General features: G+C 39.5%; 1 protein-coding gene across 1 annotated transcript in view; it reads left to right on the forward strand.

Moving 5' to 3' along the window:
• prkci (protein kinase C, iota) overlaps nt 1–9,841 on the forward strand; it is a 44,781-nt gene extending 34,940 nt beyond the window's left edge. The window contains exons 14-18 of the mRNA XM_086273669.1: nt 1,665–1,790; nt 2,165–2,244; nt 2,446–2,535; nt 7,865–7,980; nt 8,090–9,841. Of these exons, the coding sequence (XP_086129795.1) occupies nt 1,665–1,790; nt 2,165–2,244; nt 2,446–2,535; nt 7,865–7,980; nt 8,090–8,177 (500 nt within the window). The 3' untranslated portion in view covers nt 8,178–9,841. The remainder of the gene's footprint in view (nt 1–1,664; nt 1,791–2,164; nt 2,245–2,445; nt 2,536–7,864; nt 7,981–8,089) is intronic.
• Nucleotides 9,842–15,533: the final 5,692 nt, after the last annotated feature.

Consider the following 15,533-nt stretch of genomic DNA (forward strand, 5'->3'; position numbering starts at 1 on the left):
CCTGCTTGTCTTTGTGTACAGAAAAACAAATGTCAGGCCCTTTTTGGGGTTTTTGGTTGTTACTTATGAAAGAAATCAGCAAAAAACAAATTCACTGGGTAAATGCATCAGTTGTTTGTTTGAGTAGAGGAAGTCATGTCAGATCTGACCTTTTTTTTTTTTTTTTTGGGTCTTTATTTTTAGTCTTTACACAGAAAACTGCGTTCCTGGGTTTTCTTTCCTTATTTTAATAATAATTTACATACATTAAATTATTTTTAAGTTTAAAAAAAACTTAATGAAGTCAAAGACTGCATATAAAAGATGGACTTTTATATAAGGGGCGACTCGTGTGGCTGCAGAAACAAGTCAGATTGTATATATGATCTTCACATATTTTTATCCAGAACATGAGAGGAGGGTGTAGTTTAGGGAAGGTCTACCTTGTCCCTCAGTTTTTTGGTCTTCCCCTCATTTATCATGTCCGGTTTCAAAACATCAAGATGGCGATAGCCAAAGGAATCAGTTTGAGGATGCCACAATGGCATCTAAAATGTTCTGTTTTCTCTTTCATGTCTGCCTTACTTGTTTTACAACTTTCACATCATTACGGCTTCTTTTCTGTCGTTGTTTTGACAGAAATTTTGAATTCACAGAAATTTACCCTGAGTAGATTTTAAATTTTAAGTTGTTTTTCAGCTCTGTCTGTTTTCTTAACATTAGGGAGATATGGATATTTAATGTGATTGGAGGATTTCCTCCTTGTAAAGAAGAAACTGGAAGTTGTTTTTTCTGTAGCCACTTCCATTTTCGATCCAGTTTCTGGTTGGCAACATATCAGGATTACTTAAGCTTTGTTATATCCCATATGTTGTGCTGCTCGCCTCACATTCATATTGTGAAAATGTATGCAGTTTACATTAAAAACATCCTTATATCTCCATGTTTGCCCTTCTCCTTTCATGCTTATGTCATCAAGTCTTGTCCTGTTTTAAATCACATAGTAACACTACAGTCTTCTGAAATCTGTGATGTGGAGCAAAACCAGATGTTTGAAAGTGCTGTTACAAGTGAAGTGACAGCTAAGATTTGGTGAAATGATGCAGCTGTTCAGTTCCAATGCACATGTGCCAAATTCAAGGCCCGCGGGCCACATGTCTCTTAATTTTTAAATACATTTGGCTCGCTCCGTTTTCTCAGCTGAGGATGAGGTTGAGCATCTTATTAGCACTATTAGCATTATTTTCTTGACTAAGTATTATAAAGACTACAGTACTTGTTTCTAGACTAGCTTAGAGCTTTATGTGGACCAAACTGTAGGTGAGAAGGTGGTGTGAGACATACAAATGAATTTACTGGAAATGCATCTGTCCTTCATTTTCTTTCAGAGTTAAACTGATTGTGACATTCCTGCCCTAATGGCCTAAAAAAGAAAGAGAGAGAGAGAAGTAGGCAATCTGAATAATGTTCTTGTTGTCGAAGGTGTGATAATATACAGAAACCCCCACTTTTAAAGTGAAGGTGGTTGCTATAGTAACCCTGACATGCTGGTGTACTTTGAAGTTTTGTAAGTGGCAATTAAAAGTTCCTCCTGCAGTTGTCGGTCATTTGTGGTGTTTTGGCGTTTCAAAGCGTCAGAGCTGTAACGTACGATATGTGTGTGTGCGTTTGTGTGTGTGTCCCAGGGTTCAGCGTGGACTGGTGGGCACTAGGCGTGCTCATGTTCGAGATGATGGCGGGCCGGTCGCCCTTCGACATCGTCGGCAGCTCCGACAACCCTGACCAGAACACAGAAGACTACCTCTTCCAAGGTAACAGCGTGCTTCTGCGGTTCGTAAAAAAACTGCTGAGTTCATGCAACACCTTCATGTCGACACCTTTCTATTGGCTTCTCTCAATACCAGGAACATGCCATCTGTTACAGAGAGAAGTGTGAAACCATGTGTGTCCCCCCCCACCCCCCCCCCCCCCCACCCCCCACCCCATTATTTTAGTATAAATAGGGTTTTATATTGTGTTTGTTTCTTATAATTAACAGTGAGGTGGGTTAACAAAAAGCTTCATATCTTGGGCTGCTGCGAGCATACCCAGCAGGATTGAACTCATAACAGCAGCAGTGTTGGCACCATCTCATCCTCTCCTCTTCTTGTCCACCCCTTGACCCCTTTTCTGTCACCTCCTGCAGTAATATTGGAAAAACAGATCAGAATCCCACGCTCGTTGTCAGTCAAAGCTGCCAGCGTCCTCAAAGGGTTCCTCAACAAGGTAAGAGAGGGTCTGACAGGCCTGTAGCAGTGCCACCTCTTACTGGCATTTTTTTTTTTTTTGGGAAATGTATCCACTTTCCTTCCCAATTCTTTCTTCTCACTTTCTCCACCTTTCTTCTCGGGTATTGGACTTGTTATCTTTCCCTTCCACCATAGTCTCCCACCGTCTCTCACCCTCTTCTCGCTCTCACTCCCACAGGATCCCAAGGAGCGCCTGGGCTGCCACCCTCAGACGGGCTTTGCCGACATCATGGGCCACCCGTTTTTCCGAAACGTCGACTGGGAGCTCGTGAGTGATTCAATTTCATCCTCTGCTTTTCTCAGTCAGTTCTTTCAAATGAAGGAAATCAGCATTGGTGCATGTTGGATAGGTCAAAATAAATCCATACAATCGATTGCGGGGGAAAAGGGGGAGAAAAACAAGAGCTGCCGCGAGACCGCAGAAGGTCAAATCTGAGTGCGCAGGGTCGCCGTCTCCTGCGCTCTTTCTCCTGCCCTGCAGGTATAGACGCTCTGTCAATACTGAGGTTATTAGCTGTGGGGTGAGACTTGTTTCTTTGTGAAGAGCAGGCAGCTGGAAACAGACAGGCCAGGCAGAAGACTGACAGCAGCAGATACGATTACTCACTCTCTCACACACACACACACACACACACACACACACACACACACACACACACACAGGAAGTTTAAAGACGGAGAGGAAACGAGAGGGGACGGATCACACGGGGCCGATATGTCGATCTCTGCATGTCCGGATTGTCGAGCAGTGATTCATGTTGACGAAGAAGCCATTAACACTCTAATTTCAGCGCCGCTGTTTACAAATCGTTTCATTCACAAATTTCGGCATGATTACTGGAACCTCAGAGAAGCTCGTAGGTTGGCTCAGATATCGCTGATGCTTTCTCTGAAGCTGCGGTTTGCACTCGTTGCCACTAATACTGAAAACCACATGCTTGACTGGATTCTTGCTATGACTTGTATTTGTGTCTGTGTATAATCCTTATTTATAGTTTATGCCTGAAAACCAGTATGAGTGTGAATACAAATGTAGAACGCAGTGCAGGAAATGAAGATGTGGACCTGTATTTACAGATGTTAGTCACTTGTTTGGTATCTCGAAATGACTTGTAGAAAAAAAAATACCGGTGAAATTTAAACTAGGGCTAAAAATACTTCGTTATTTCTGTTGCTTCCTGTTATCAGTTTCAGCGATGAGTAAATTATCACCCAGGAGTCTTTTTAGGTTCCTGTTTTGACCCTTAGAACCATGAAATGAGTGTCAGATGAGACTCACGGCCTCATGTTGATATTAGCTTCAACCTTACATATGAGCGCATGAACGAATGAATAATGTATGTATTGTTAATGTATCCAACTGAAGGACTGATGAGCTGATGGGGCCCGAACTGTGCTCATGGATGAGCTACAGCAGGGGTCGGCAACCTTTCTGATGATGAGTGCCATCTAAAATTTCCTCAGAAGTCAATGTGCCAATGTTATGCAATCATAACGCCCTATATTAACAGTTACACATTATATCGAACCACTTTATAGAATTATATTTGTTTGCAGATGTTTGCAGCTATCAGCAAATACTTATCAGCTATTTTGAAACAAAAAAAGACACTTTTTATCCATAACAAGAACTCCATAACAGCAAATGAACTGTACAACAGAAAATCCAAATGCTATTTATGGTCTTCCCACAACAATAATAAGAAAAATAAACTGAGCCAGTTCAGTTTATTTATTATTGTACAGTTCATTTGCTGTTATGGAGTTCTTGCTGCGCTGAGCAGAGAGCTCCTGAAGCTTTTGAAGTGTCAGAATGTGGAAATTTCAACATTGCTTGAAAAAACTGCCAGCTAGCAACGTCCCTCTCACCGGTAGGCTAAGTTATTTTTAGCCAATTACAAGTTGAATCTGGTAGTTGGGGTTGTTAGCTCATTAAGAAGCCAGTATGGCACAACTAATGTGTCTATGCGAGCTAACTTGCGATGTGCACCACTGGCGCGGCCATTTATTTTTTATGCACCTTCTCAGATTAATTCACTGTGTGTCGTGCCCGGGGCTGGACTGGGACAAAAAAACAGCCCGGGCATTTTGACTAGAGACCGGCCCACCAGGTATTGAAGCCTTTGAATGAAAACAAACGCTGTTGTGACAGTGATGTACACTTTCTTGTTGGTATATGTATGATTTCTATACATTTTATGTCAGATAAAAACTTTGGTTGTAAGATTCAGATAATTATTTATTAAAAGCTAGATATTTTAAATGAGAATAAGAAAGTATTTCTTTGTGCCCCCCTTTACCTGTTAATGTCCTACCTGGCCCCCTGGCAAAACTTGGCTAGACCCGCCCCTGCACAGTTACCAGCTGTCAGCTACTTAGAAAAAGATCCTGGGGTTATTTGTCTCTCAGAAACAGTTCATAGCTTTCCTTCAACTCATTCATGTCACCTAAAAGGTAAACCTGTTTCTCCATCACCTGTTCAGTAAGGACATCTCCTGGTTTCATCTTCATGTTTCCCTCTCACCACATATCCAAACCGACATCATGACCAGCAGCTTTACAGCTGTGGCTCCAGCAAACATCAGCTGATAGTAGAAATTAATATTAAATAAATTCTAACATCAGCTGATCAAGCTTAAACGTGCTGCTGTTGTTTAGCGCGGTTTCCTCTTTCTGGCGCAAAGTGGGTGATAAACAAACAAGAGAGACGATCAGCTGATCATTGATCAGTTTCATGATTGAAGTAGAAACAGGAGAAAATATGAGAGAAGAAGAGGCAGCTGTGCAGCGTAAACACAGAATAATTCCAGCTTTGTGTCTTTTTCATTGTAGCTGAAGTCCGGGACAAACTGTTCCTTTTCACCTCAATAAGAAACGCGTAATATTTTCTCTGAATACCAGACGATTCCGTTTTTTAATGGGATGGTTGACAACTCTACTAATTAACCTTATGAATAAAATAAAGTTCACTATCAGTAACATCATAGCACCCACCCAGCTGTATAGAAACTCCGTCATGCTTGTTAGTTCGCAGTACGAGTTATTGTAACTGACTAAAAGTCAGCACAACGAAAATAAACTCAACCTAAATTTGTTATGTATCTGACCCAGATAGATTGCAGGTCATAACTTCTTACCTGAAGTTCAGTTCACCTGACACTCGGACCGGCGGCCGCCTCTGGTCTCTCCTCCTCCTGCCTCCCCTTTCTCTCATCCACCTGCTGGCCTCTGTGGAAGCGCCGCCATTGCCACCACCAAACAACTGAGCTATTTTTACACATTGACCAGCATCTGGCCAATCCACCACCTCTCATTGTTTATACCGTTACAAAAAAAATAAAATAAAAAAAATCGGCACATAAAAACGAAAAATCACCAACAATGCCTGGTGGGCCGATGGCCAGTCCAGCTATGGTCGTCCATCAGTTAATGAAAATGACAACAATTGGAGGGGGAGGGGGGGGGGCGGAGTTTGATATGCCAACTGATAAAAAATGAAATCACATAAAGTAATGACAAAGATGAGGCAAACACGACTTAGTGTGATAAACTTTGTTTCTGAACACTTTTATTGAACCTTCTTTATTTAATTTATCTGTTTTACTTACCTGTCTCTGTTGTTTAAGGAAAAATAAAATTAATTAATTAAATAAAATTAATTTAATAATAAATAATTTGATTTTATGTTAAGTTGTTTAAGGTAAAGGATGAAAGTGAATTTTGCAGTTTAGGGCTAATTGTGTTTAATACTATTTGTTTTTGGGTTTTTTTACTTAATTAGAATGAAATTATACTGTTGTGGTATTTTTAGCGATGAGAACAAATCTGTCATATCTGAATTTGCTGTCACGTATTCGTCGTACTTTACTAAAAAAAGTTTACATTTTCTACCCATTTATAAACTTAATTAACTCTCAAGTGACCTCATCTAGAGTCATTTTGGACGCCCGCCACATGTTTATATGCGTTGTGACATTTTTAAATTGTAAAAATACTAACCTACCTCCAATATCTTAAATTTCTCATATGAAATTGGCCCATTGATGTGGCATGGATAATGGAAAACTGTGTCATCAAAATATTACTCTGCACAACATGCATATATTACAGACACACAAGATATCTTTACCCCTTGAAAGCCTGTTAGGAGTGAGCCTTGAAGCTCTTTTGTAGAGTGATCAGCTTCTATCATATTCTGTCAATACTGTGTTAGACCTCACATTTATTGATTTATTATAGAGGTCAAGGAGAGGGGTCTCTGCCTATGCAGCTGCCTATGGAAAAACCCAGAAACCGTTCAATGGGCATCCAACCCTCGTCTTTATTGATATACCAGGAGGTGGTCAGGAGTGATGTGTATGCTAAACAGAAGCCTGGAAGCAACAAAGGATTAATAAAGCACCCTGACTGTGAAGACTTGATTGTAATTTGTTGATCAAAGTTAGTTTCGAGTTTGGTGTTAGGCTCCCAGCAAACTGTAATACACAGTTCACTCAAACACACCTTAATAATTAAAACAGTCTGTTATTGAAAAGAAAATACAGGAAATTTATATTTGACTAAATTTGTAAACTCTCTCCAGAGAAAACGACATTTAAGTACATCAGAACATTTTAGAGTGTTTCATAGATAAAGACAACTCTTAAAAGCCATTAAAAGCATTACTGTATAAATTATAGTATGGTCATTTAAGTGTTAAACTAATCCAGATTAAATCTGCTTTAAATCTTTTAAAGAAGACAGAGCACGTAACATCAGCTTTATCTGCACAGACAGACAGACAGACAGGGCAGCTCGCCAGGATCACCATGACCTCTTTTCCCTGTTTGGTCTGGAGCTGAGACCCAGCACTCGGTCAGAGTGTCTGGAGGATCAGCTTACAACCCTCCCACCCCGTTTCCCCCAACGCTGATGTTTGCCCCGCAGTGTGCTCTCTGGCCTGCAGAGGGAGCAGTTATTGCCCTCCAAACAAGTGCAGTAACACTCGGGACAGAGAGCTGCACGTACACTGTGATAAATGAAACCACAGGCAGAGGAAATGAGTGGAAGTCCCTAATAAAAGTTTTTACTCTGTGTTCAAATTTTTTCATATATCTGTACCTGAGCTGAGGTGATGCAAACATTTCCCTGTTGTGGGATCAATAAAGTCTTATCTTATCTTATCTTATCTTATCAAATGCTTTTGAGTGGAGAGGACGTCACTCAGGCCTGATTACAGCTGCGGGAGAGCTTATCCTCTCAGAAATCCTGTTGGACAAACTCATATACAACCTTGATACAGTCACTATTTGAAGCTTCTTAATAAGACTGCAAACAAGGATTGTTTCCATTATTCACAGATTATTTCTCAATAGATTCATCTCTTAGTGTATGAAAAATATAGTCACAGTTTCTCAGAGACCAAACAGATGCTTTGAAATTAGATTTTTCTGGCCACTCTGAAAAGCTCTTTTTTTTTTTTTTTTTTTTTTTTTTTTTTTTTTGGTTAATCAATCACAAAAATACTTGCAGATTAATTTTCTATTAAGCAACTAATTGGTTATTTAAAGAATTATTTAAAAACTGGGTCCTACCTTCGTCCTTTGCTTTACTTCCAGCTGGAACATAAACAGGTGGTCCCTCCGTTCAAGCCCAACATCTCAGGGGAATACGGACTGGACAACTTTGACGCCCAGTTCACCAACGAGCCAATCCAGCTCACGCCTGATGACGAGTGAGTCAGCGCTTCATTTTGTGCTCATTTCCTGTTGCAGCCTCAGTTTTCTGTCGATTTTAACCAACTTTTTGATCTTTTCTCCTCCATTTTTTTTTTCCTTTTTCAGGGACGTCGTGAAGAAGATCGACCAGTCTGAGTTTGAAGGCTTCGAGTACATCAACCCTCTGCTCATGTCGGCGGAAGAGTGTGTGTGAGGGGGCGTGGCGTCTGTGCACACGCACACCACACCACACACACACTCATGCACGTGTTTACGTGGCGTCTCAGTGTCTTCAAGCTGCATGTTTACGAGACAACCCGATGACATCCACCTTCTGTTCGAGGGCCGCACACATGCACAAGTAGAACGCTTATTTGCCAAATCGAATCTCACACTCTGCCATTTATAGCCACTTGTCCTTAAGCCTACCTTCTTTCTTAATTATTTTTATATCATGTAAATCTGCACTGATATCAGAAATATCTCGTCGGGGCCTCTTTGTCGGTGGCCAAAGTGGCTGCTAAGTTCTTCCAGTGTCGCTGTATGTGTGGGGGGGTGGGGGGGAAGAGGCACGGCCCCCTCCCGACAGATGAACTGAGCTTCCTCTTCTTCCAGCTGGTGGGGTGTTTTCAATCCATATTTTATTTGTACATACATGAAAATACTAATGAGGATAAACGTTAGACAGCGACTTTTTAGCTTCAAGCCAGTCGGACAGCACTGACATCTTAAAGTTTTTGGAATTAGCTTTGTCACGACGTCCCCCGCCCTTCTCTGTAGAAAAAATAATAACACTAGCCTTTAAAAAAAAAAAAAAGAAAGGAAAAGAGTAGAAATGAAAAAATAAATAAAAACAATATATTTTTCTCATGTTTTGTTTACCATTTGTCAAAGTGTTAAATGTTCCAGCCCTGAGTAAAAAACAAAACAAAAAAAAACATGAATGCTCAACGTCTGGACGGTAAGGGGCTACTTCAGGTCCCTTCTTCCACAGTGAAGGAACCGAAGCGGCAACGTAACACTAATAACAAGGAAATGCTCTCAAACAGTGAAATGAAGACGCTCGTTCTGGAAAAATGGCACACGATACCTGAAAGCTGGAGCACGGGTTTTTATCTTTCTGCGCGGGGGCTGTTGGTGACGCTCACATTCATACAGAACCAAAAACTAAACACATGAAATGTCTTGCTGGTACGTATTAGAGGGTACAGAATACGTAAGGAAGATGTGCTGTCATAGAAATATATATATTTAGATCCCCCTCTTATTTTAACACTTTCTAAAAATTTATGATCTGTTATCAGTCTTTCTTTCTTTGGTATTCATTCCATGTTTGTCTTTTTTTTTTTTTTTTTTTTTGTGCTGCAAATCAAATATTAAAAGAAAGAAGAGCTCAAAAGAGCAGCGGACCGCACCGTGAAAAGGTTTTAAAGCTGTAACCCATATCCACTGGACTCAGTTTTTACCATGTTCGGCCCACAGTTTATTTTCTGAATTAGATATTTTATAAAACTGTTAAAAACATAAAGCATAATAAAGACTCGCTCTGTACCCGCAAACTGTAAGCGGGGGTGCACAAACCTCCAGGTCCTCTGGCGGAGCACTCTGATCTGTTACACTTGTTACTGTTGCTTTGTTGTTTCTTTCTTTTGTGGATATGGTTAGTTTTGATTGTTTTTTTGTTCTTTTTTTTTTAATCACTACATTGATTCCAAAATGTTACTGGGTGATCCCAATGGAAACACTTTTTGTTGTACTTGTTGTGTTTTGAGGATGTTTGCCATCCACAGGACACTGGTGAACTTTATTATTAGCGTTCAGAGAAAAAAAGAAAAAACAGACACTAAAATAAACATTTTATTTCTCTCCTTGTGGTAATATGTGTTTGTTGGTGTGGCTCTGTCTTTGGTTTAAAAGGCACTAGTAAGTACAAAAGAAGCGGAAATAAATTAGAGCTCTTAATGAATTATAAAGATACTATTTAGGAGGAAAAGCCTTTAGTACGTTCAATGAAAAGCAAGAATTAAAAAAACAGAACTAGAGGAAGTGGGAGTGAATGCAGTACAGGGTTCAGAATTTCATTTTTGTGCATCAGATATTGATTGTGGTTAAAAATACAGCAACGTTTCTACTGATTTGTTTGATTCAGCCACTAAAAACATATATGTAACACTTTTTGTCCCCTGGGTTATCTTCAGAATAGTTATCATGTGGTTCAGAGGAATAATTAATATTCAGTACGAGTTTTCATTTCCCTTTGAGGAGCTTTGGCAAGTAGATCTCCGGTGACGTCACAGCAACATCACCGCTGCTCACCGTGCAGCTGAGGATTCAGATGTTTTGATAAAAAATTTAACACGGTTGGGAGTTGGTTTTTTGTGCCAGGGATGAAACGCTGGGTATCTTTGCCTCTGCTCCTTTTCTCTCTACATTTTTTTCCTTTGAGTCTGTCTCTCACTGGTCCCTCTGATTACATCACTCAGACATCAGAGACCCTGGTTAATGATGGAAATAAACCTTTTGGTTCTTGGAGGTGCATCATTTTACTCTGTAAAGCATGTACTTTCTGTTTCATATAATTTAGTTCATTTCACTTTCAGTCAGTGTGAGTGAGTGCACTTCAGCGGTTACACACCCACACACACATTAACTGATAGTTTCAGTATTGCATACAGCAATTCCCATCATCCTGCTATAAATTAATCTCCTGTTCTTGAGTATAACCGGTGGTCTGCACCCTGTCATTCTTCCATTAATGAAGATGTCTGGTGATTATACACTGATAATGATACGCCTACTTCATCGAGAGTCTAGACTTGGTTAGATGTAACGTTATTTCTCTTAACCATGGAAATAATTCTGTCATCATCCACTTCAGTCGTCCTCTGTGGTTTTTCAGGCCTTTCAATGTTGCTGAATTGTCCAGTGCGTCCATTCTTTTTACAAACGTACACCAAACATCAAATTTATTCATTCAGATAATTAATGACAAAGAAAAATGTGATTCGTATAAACAATGTACACCAATCAACTAACTTTTATTTGACCTGATTCGATTACATTTGATATTGTACATGTATAACAAAATTTACACATTTAATTTAAAGTGAGGATTTTGAGCTCTTTCTCTTTGAGCTCTTTTTTGCTCGCTCTCTCTCTCTGATGGGTTTATTTGATTTATTTTGGTCTTTAAGCCTAACGATGGCGTCCCTCACTTGTGCTCTCATTTGTTTGAAGCTCACATTGAGAATTTAAGTGACAATTTACCAAATGCAAGCTTAAACCCTGAAATCAACTCGTATTTTGTCACTGAGTAATCAGGGAACCAAGATTATTATTGTGATCTAAAATTAAACTAAAACTAGATGTGAAAAGAGAAAACTTTCAAAAATTCTATACAGTGACCAAATTCCAGATTTTAAAGTGGTTTTAAGTGGATGAACAACTTGTATACTTTGAAGTAGAATAATACCATTTTTCACCTGTTTATTTTTCGCAGGCACGTCGTAGACTTTTTAATCTGAAACCCTTTCTCAACCTTATGCAGTCGTAGATTTCATATCGCTGGATTCAGCACAGCTGGACCTCTTCATCAAACCCCGGCTGGTGTTTTTGTGATGGTCCCAACCAAATCTGCCTGCAAATAATTAATTTATTTTTATTAATGACAAATATGTTAATGCAATAACCAATTTCACATGTGGGAGAGAATATGAAATACTATGTTATGCTTTGTTATACTAGAAGCAAAGACAGGTAGATTCTTCCTTTTGGGATTTGTGTGTGTGTGTGTTTAAATCCATCGAGTAGTTGTGAAACTTTGGCAATAAAAGTTGTAATTGAATAAATAAAGTATGCTGCACCAGTGACACCCACACTGGAGCAGTTTTTCAGGGTGGCTCTTGCACTAAAGAGGATTTTTCTTTCTTTGGTGCACTCTTGGGCTCATGAAACATCACAATGGGACTTTTCACTGCTGCCCACTCCCAAACATGAGCTCTCACCCACACGAGTGTCTGGAGAGAAGGGAAATATACTCGAGGTGCAAGGTTGTGCTCTTTTACTCCAGCTCCCTGTGGCTCTGATGGTCACATGACTCCTCTTTGACTTTTAGAAGGGTCTTGTCATCCCTAGTGGGCTAAAAGGTCACGAACACAGACAGCGCTGTGCGTTAAGAGGTGAAAGTTAGGTCATGGAAATAATGGTGTGTCAAAAATAATAAAATATATTGATTAGTGTGCTGCAATAGCTCGCACAGCAGTGGGCAGGGAACCATCCTACTCCTCTCAACCATCGTAGAGGATGAACCAGGAAATTTTGTAGAAATTGCTCCCTTTGTGCGACTGCAGAAGACATGGTGCTGCAAGCAGGGCAGCACCAAGGATAAATGTCTTTTGCATAATTCTCTATTCCCGTGATGGCATATTTGACATTGTTCCTGTGCCCTCTCTGGTGGAGAACAGGGGTAGGCCTCCCCAGGCGCTGTGGCTTCACATCGCCCAGTGGAAGACACGGGGAAGGCTAACCTTGCATAATTAATGATGTAAAACAGGGAACGGGCTGAAAAAAAACATCCTGTTCTAATTGCACTTATCTTGTTGGGTGTTTTATTCCGTCCCTGGGGGGATTAATTAAGCAACACAAAAATTATACTTAGTAAAACACACGGTGAGGTGCATCTCACTGCTTTTAGTGGCGCTCTTCACTGTAACGCTAATGACTTACTCTGAGTGACTAACATCTGCAGTCAAACATGTAGGCTTGTTTCTTATTTGTCACTTAAGTGACTGTAAACAATGCCATTAAAGCTTCTTGAGCCATAGTGTAACAAAAACATGGGACGAACACCTTCATATTGTGTGTAAATGAGTGGGGCTGACAAATGTGCTCAGCTGCAGTAAAGACAGCAAACCGATGACTGAAAAGTGAAAAAAAATCTTATCAGAGATTTCAGTTTTAGTTGGTTTGATTTAGTCGTTGGATATTACACCACACTCCACTTTAAAGATTAAAGACTAAAAGTACTTTTAATTTGTCTTCAAATTCAGCAATACTCTTAATCCATGTCAGGGGAACTGGGTGTCTGCATGTGTCTACATGCTTACATATGTCCTCCTCATTAAATCTGCTCTACCCAGCAGCAAGAAGAAACCAGAAACACAGCAACATATAATATAACCATAGAGTACAGTGCAAACGTCTGGAGCCACCCCTCATTTCTGCATATTTTGCTGGGAGAATAGGAAACAGGTGCAGTGATTTATTGAAATGTGCAAACTTCCATAATGTTGAGGACCGGACTCTGGGAGGCCAATCGATGACTGACAGTGTCCACTGTGTGTTTCCACTGTGTGGTATGGTTTTATTGCATTGGCTGAAAAATGAAGACGTTTCCAATCAGACACTTCCCAGATGGTTTTGAATGCTCGATCAAAATTTGATGGTACTTTTCTGCATTTATGATTTCATCAGTTTTGACAAGATCTCCAACATTGCCGGCTCAAACTATGACAGTGCCTCCACTGTGTTTTACAGATGGCTGTAGACACTCACTGCTGCACTTCTTGTGATCTCCTTCGTACATATCAACGATAAATTGATCCAAAATGTGTTGAAAGTTTAATATCTACATTCATCAAACCTGTTTCCACTAATTTTCAGCATAATTCAGCATACCTCAGCCTTTTCTCCCTCTTTCCCTTCCTTAAGAACGGCTTCTTGACATCTGCCATAGATATTTTTGCCTACCACTTCTTCTTTTGTCCTCCAAGGTTTTTTTTTTATTTAATTTTTTGGACTTTGAAGTTTTGTTTATTTAAATAATCTATTTAATTTCTGGTTTGTTCAGTGTTTCCATTTACTTCATGGATTCTTCTTCAGAGTTTTTCTTCCTCTGTCTCGTCAGCTGTGATTTAGTCCACCTGTGTCTCGTCGTCCTCAGCTGTCTCCACTTCCACTGATTGCCCTTCTGTATATTTATGGTCACTATCTCTCCTTTTATTTATCAGAGTGACCTGACCCAGTGTTACTCTGTTTTTGGTTTAAGTAAATGTATAATGTTCTGTTTTTCTCATTTTGTACTGTGTGTGTGTTCAGTTGAATAAATGGCTTACTTTATATCAGTCTTCAATTTCCTCCAAGCGTCTGCATTGAGGTCCTCACTGCATTCAGTCAGTAGCCTCCTCAAATTTAATAACAGTTTCCTCAAATGTAGTATGAAGTATAAACTGTAAATCATGCCAAGATATGTTTTTCAGCTAATAATGCTTTGGGAATCGGCTTGTTGCTCCAAAAATACTATTATATGCTATATATTATGTTATCATTATAATTTTTAATTGATTCAACTAAAGAAATACAACAAAAATGGGTTTTTGTGACAGGTTGCTAGTAACACAGTGATTAAAGATATAATTTGAAATTGGTTCTTAGCGAAGTTGTCTGTTATTGTGTATAATCCCTTGAGTTCGGTGAATTTTTATCCTAGAATTATTCTTAGGTCAGTGTTACGTAGCTTAAAATAAGAAAATGGTCAGGTACAAGGACTGGAATGCAAATGAGTGAAAAAGCAGCCAATGTCCAAAGACAAACTTCTGAAAGCCTCCAGAAAGCCTGAAGAACTCCAGACTGCTTTTAAGAAATTAGGAAAAAGTGACTCCTTGGAAACAAAATATGAAGAAATGAGGGGTGACTCAAGACATTTGTACAGTATTGCATGTAGCATCAATTATGTTAATTAAGTTCCCCTTAAATATCAGAGCAGTCACAGTTACAGATGTGGATCTTATTAAGCTGCGTGAGACAAGGTGTAGCATTTGGAAATCCCCCGGTATGATGATGTATGCGTCTGCCACATTTCTGTCTGCTCTTTCCCCCCCACAGCAGTTTCTCATTTTAGAGTGTGTTGTCATTTTTTATTTCATTCTTAGTACATAAATCACATACTGGCTGTGCGTCATAAGGGGCTGTTGGTTTAAGGCTATTACTCAGAAGACAGCAACACCGAATACTAATTTTAACTTGACTCAAAGTACATTATCTGATGAAAGTGAGCAGCGCTGTCTTTTTTAATAATCTGTGAAACGGCTTCAAACACGGGATTATGTACGAGAGTTAATAATCCTGACCAGGACTGTTAATGTAGTTAACTTCCAGCAGAAACGCTGACATTTATGATGACAGTGATGAAGAACCTGAATGTTATTTCAGTCATTCAAGTCTGGCAGTACAGACCTGCTTATTAAAGACAGGTCCCTACTGCTGATGCAGCCTTTCTTATGTGTTGCACCTCTGCATCAAAAGAACTGTGAATTTTGAAGACCATCTCTTACAGTGAATTTGCACAAAGGAAGGAATAACATTATTTTGATGTTCACATGTGACATTATTGTGCATTTTTCAATAATATTCACATGCAGTCTAATTAAAGGATGCACTCGACTCCATAAAGATTTTCAGGTATTGGAGACCAGGCCAGGTTAAAGTGAACCATCTATGCTCATTTCCAGCTCTACATTTATGCAAGTCTTCTAGAGTAGCTTTGTATGATTTTAAGTATCAAAAATAAGCT

Source organism: Aulonocara sp. 'chitande type north' Nkhata Bay, linkage group LG18 (assembly GCF_057382095.1).
Source record: "Aulonocara sp. 'chitande type north' Nkhata Bay isolate Kocher_YH1m ecotype deep benthic linkage group LG18, A_spYH_male_GT1.1, whole genome shotgun sequence".
Classification (NCBI taxonomy): Eukaryota; Metazoa; Chordata; class Actinopteri; order Cichliformes; family Cichlidae; genus Aulonocara; species Aulonocara sp. 'chitande type north' Nkhata Bay.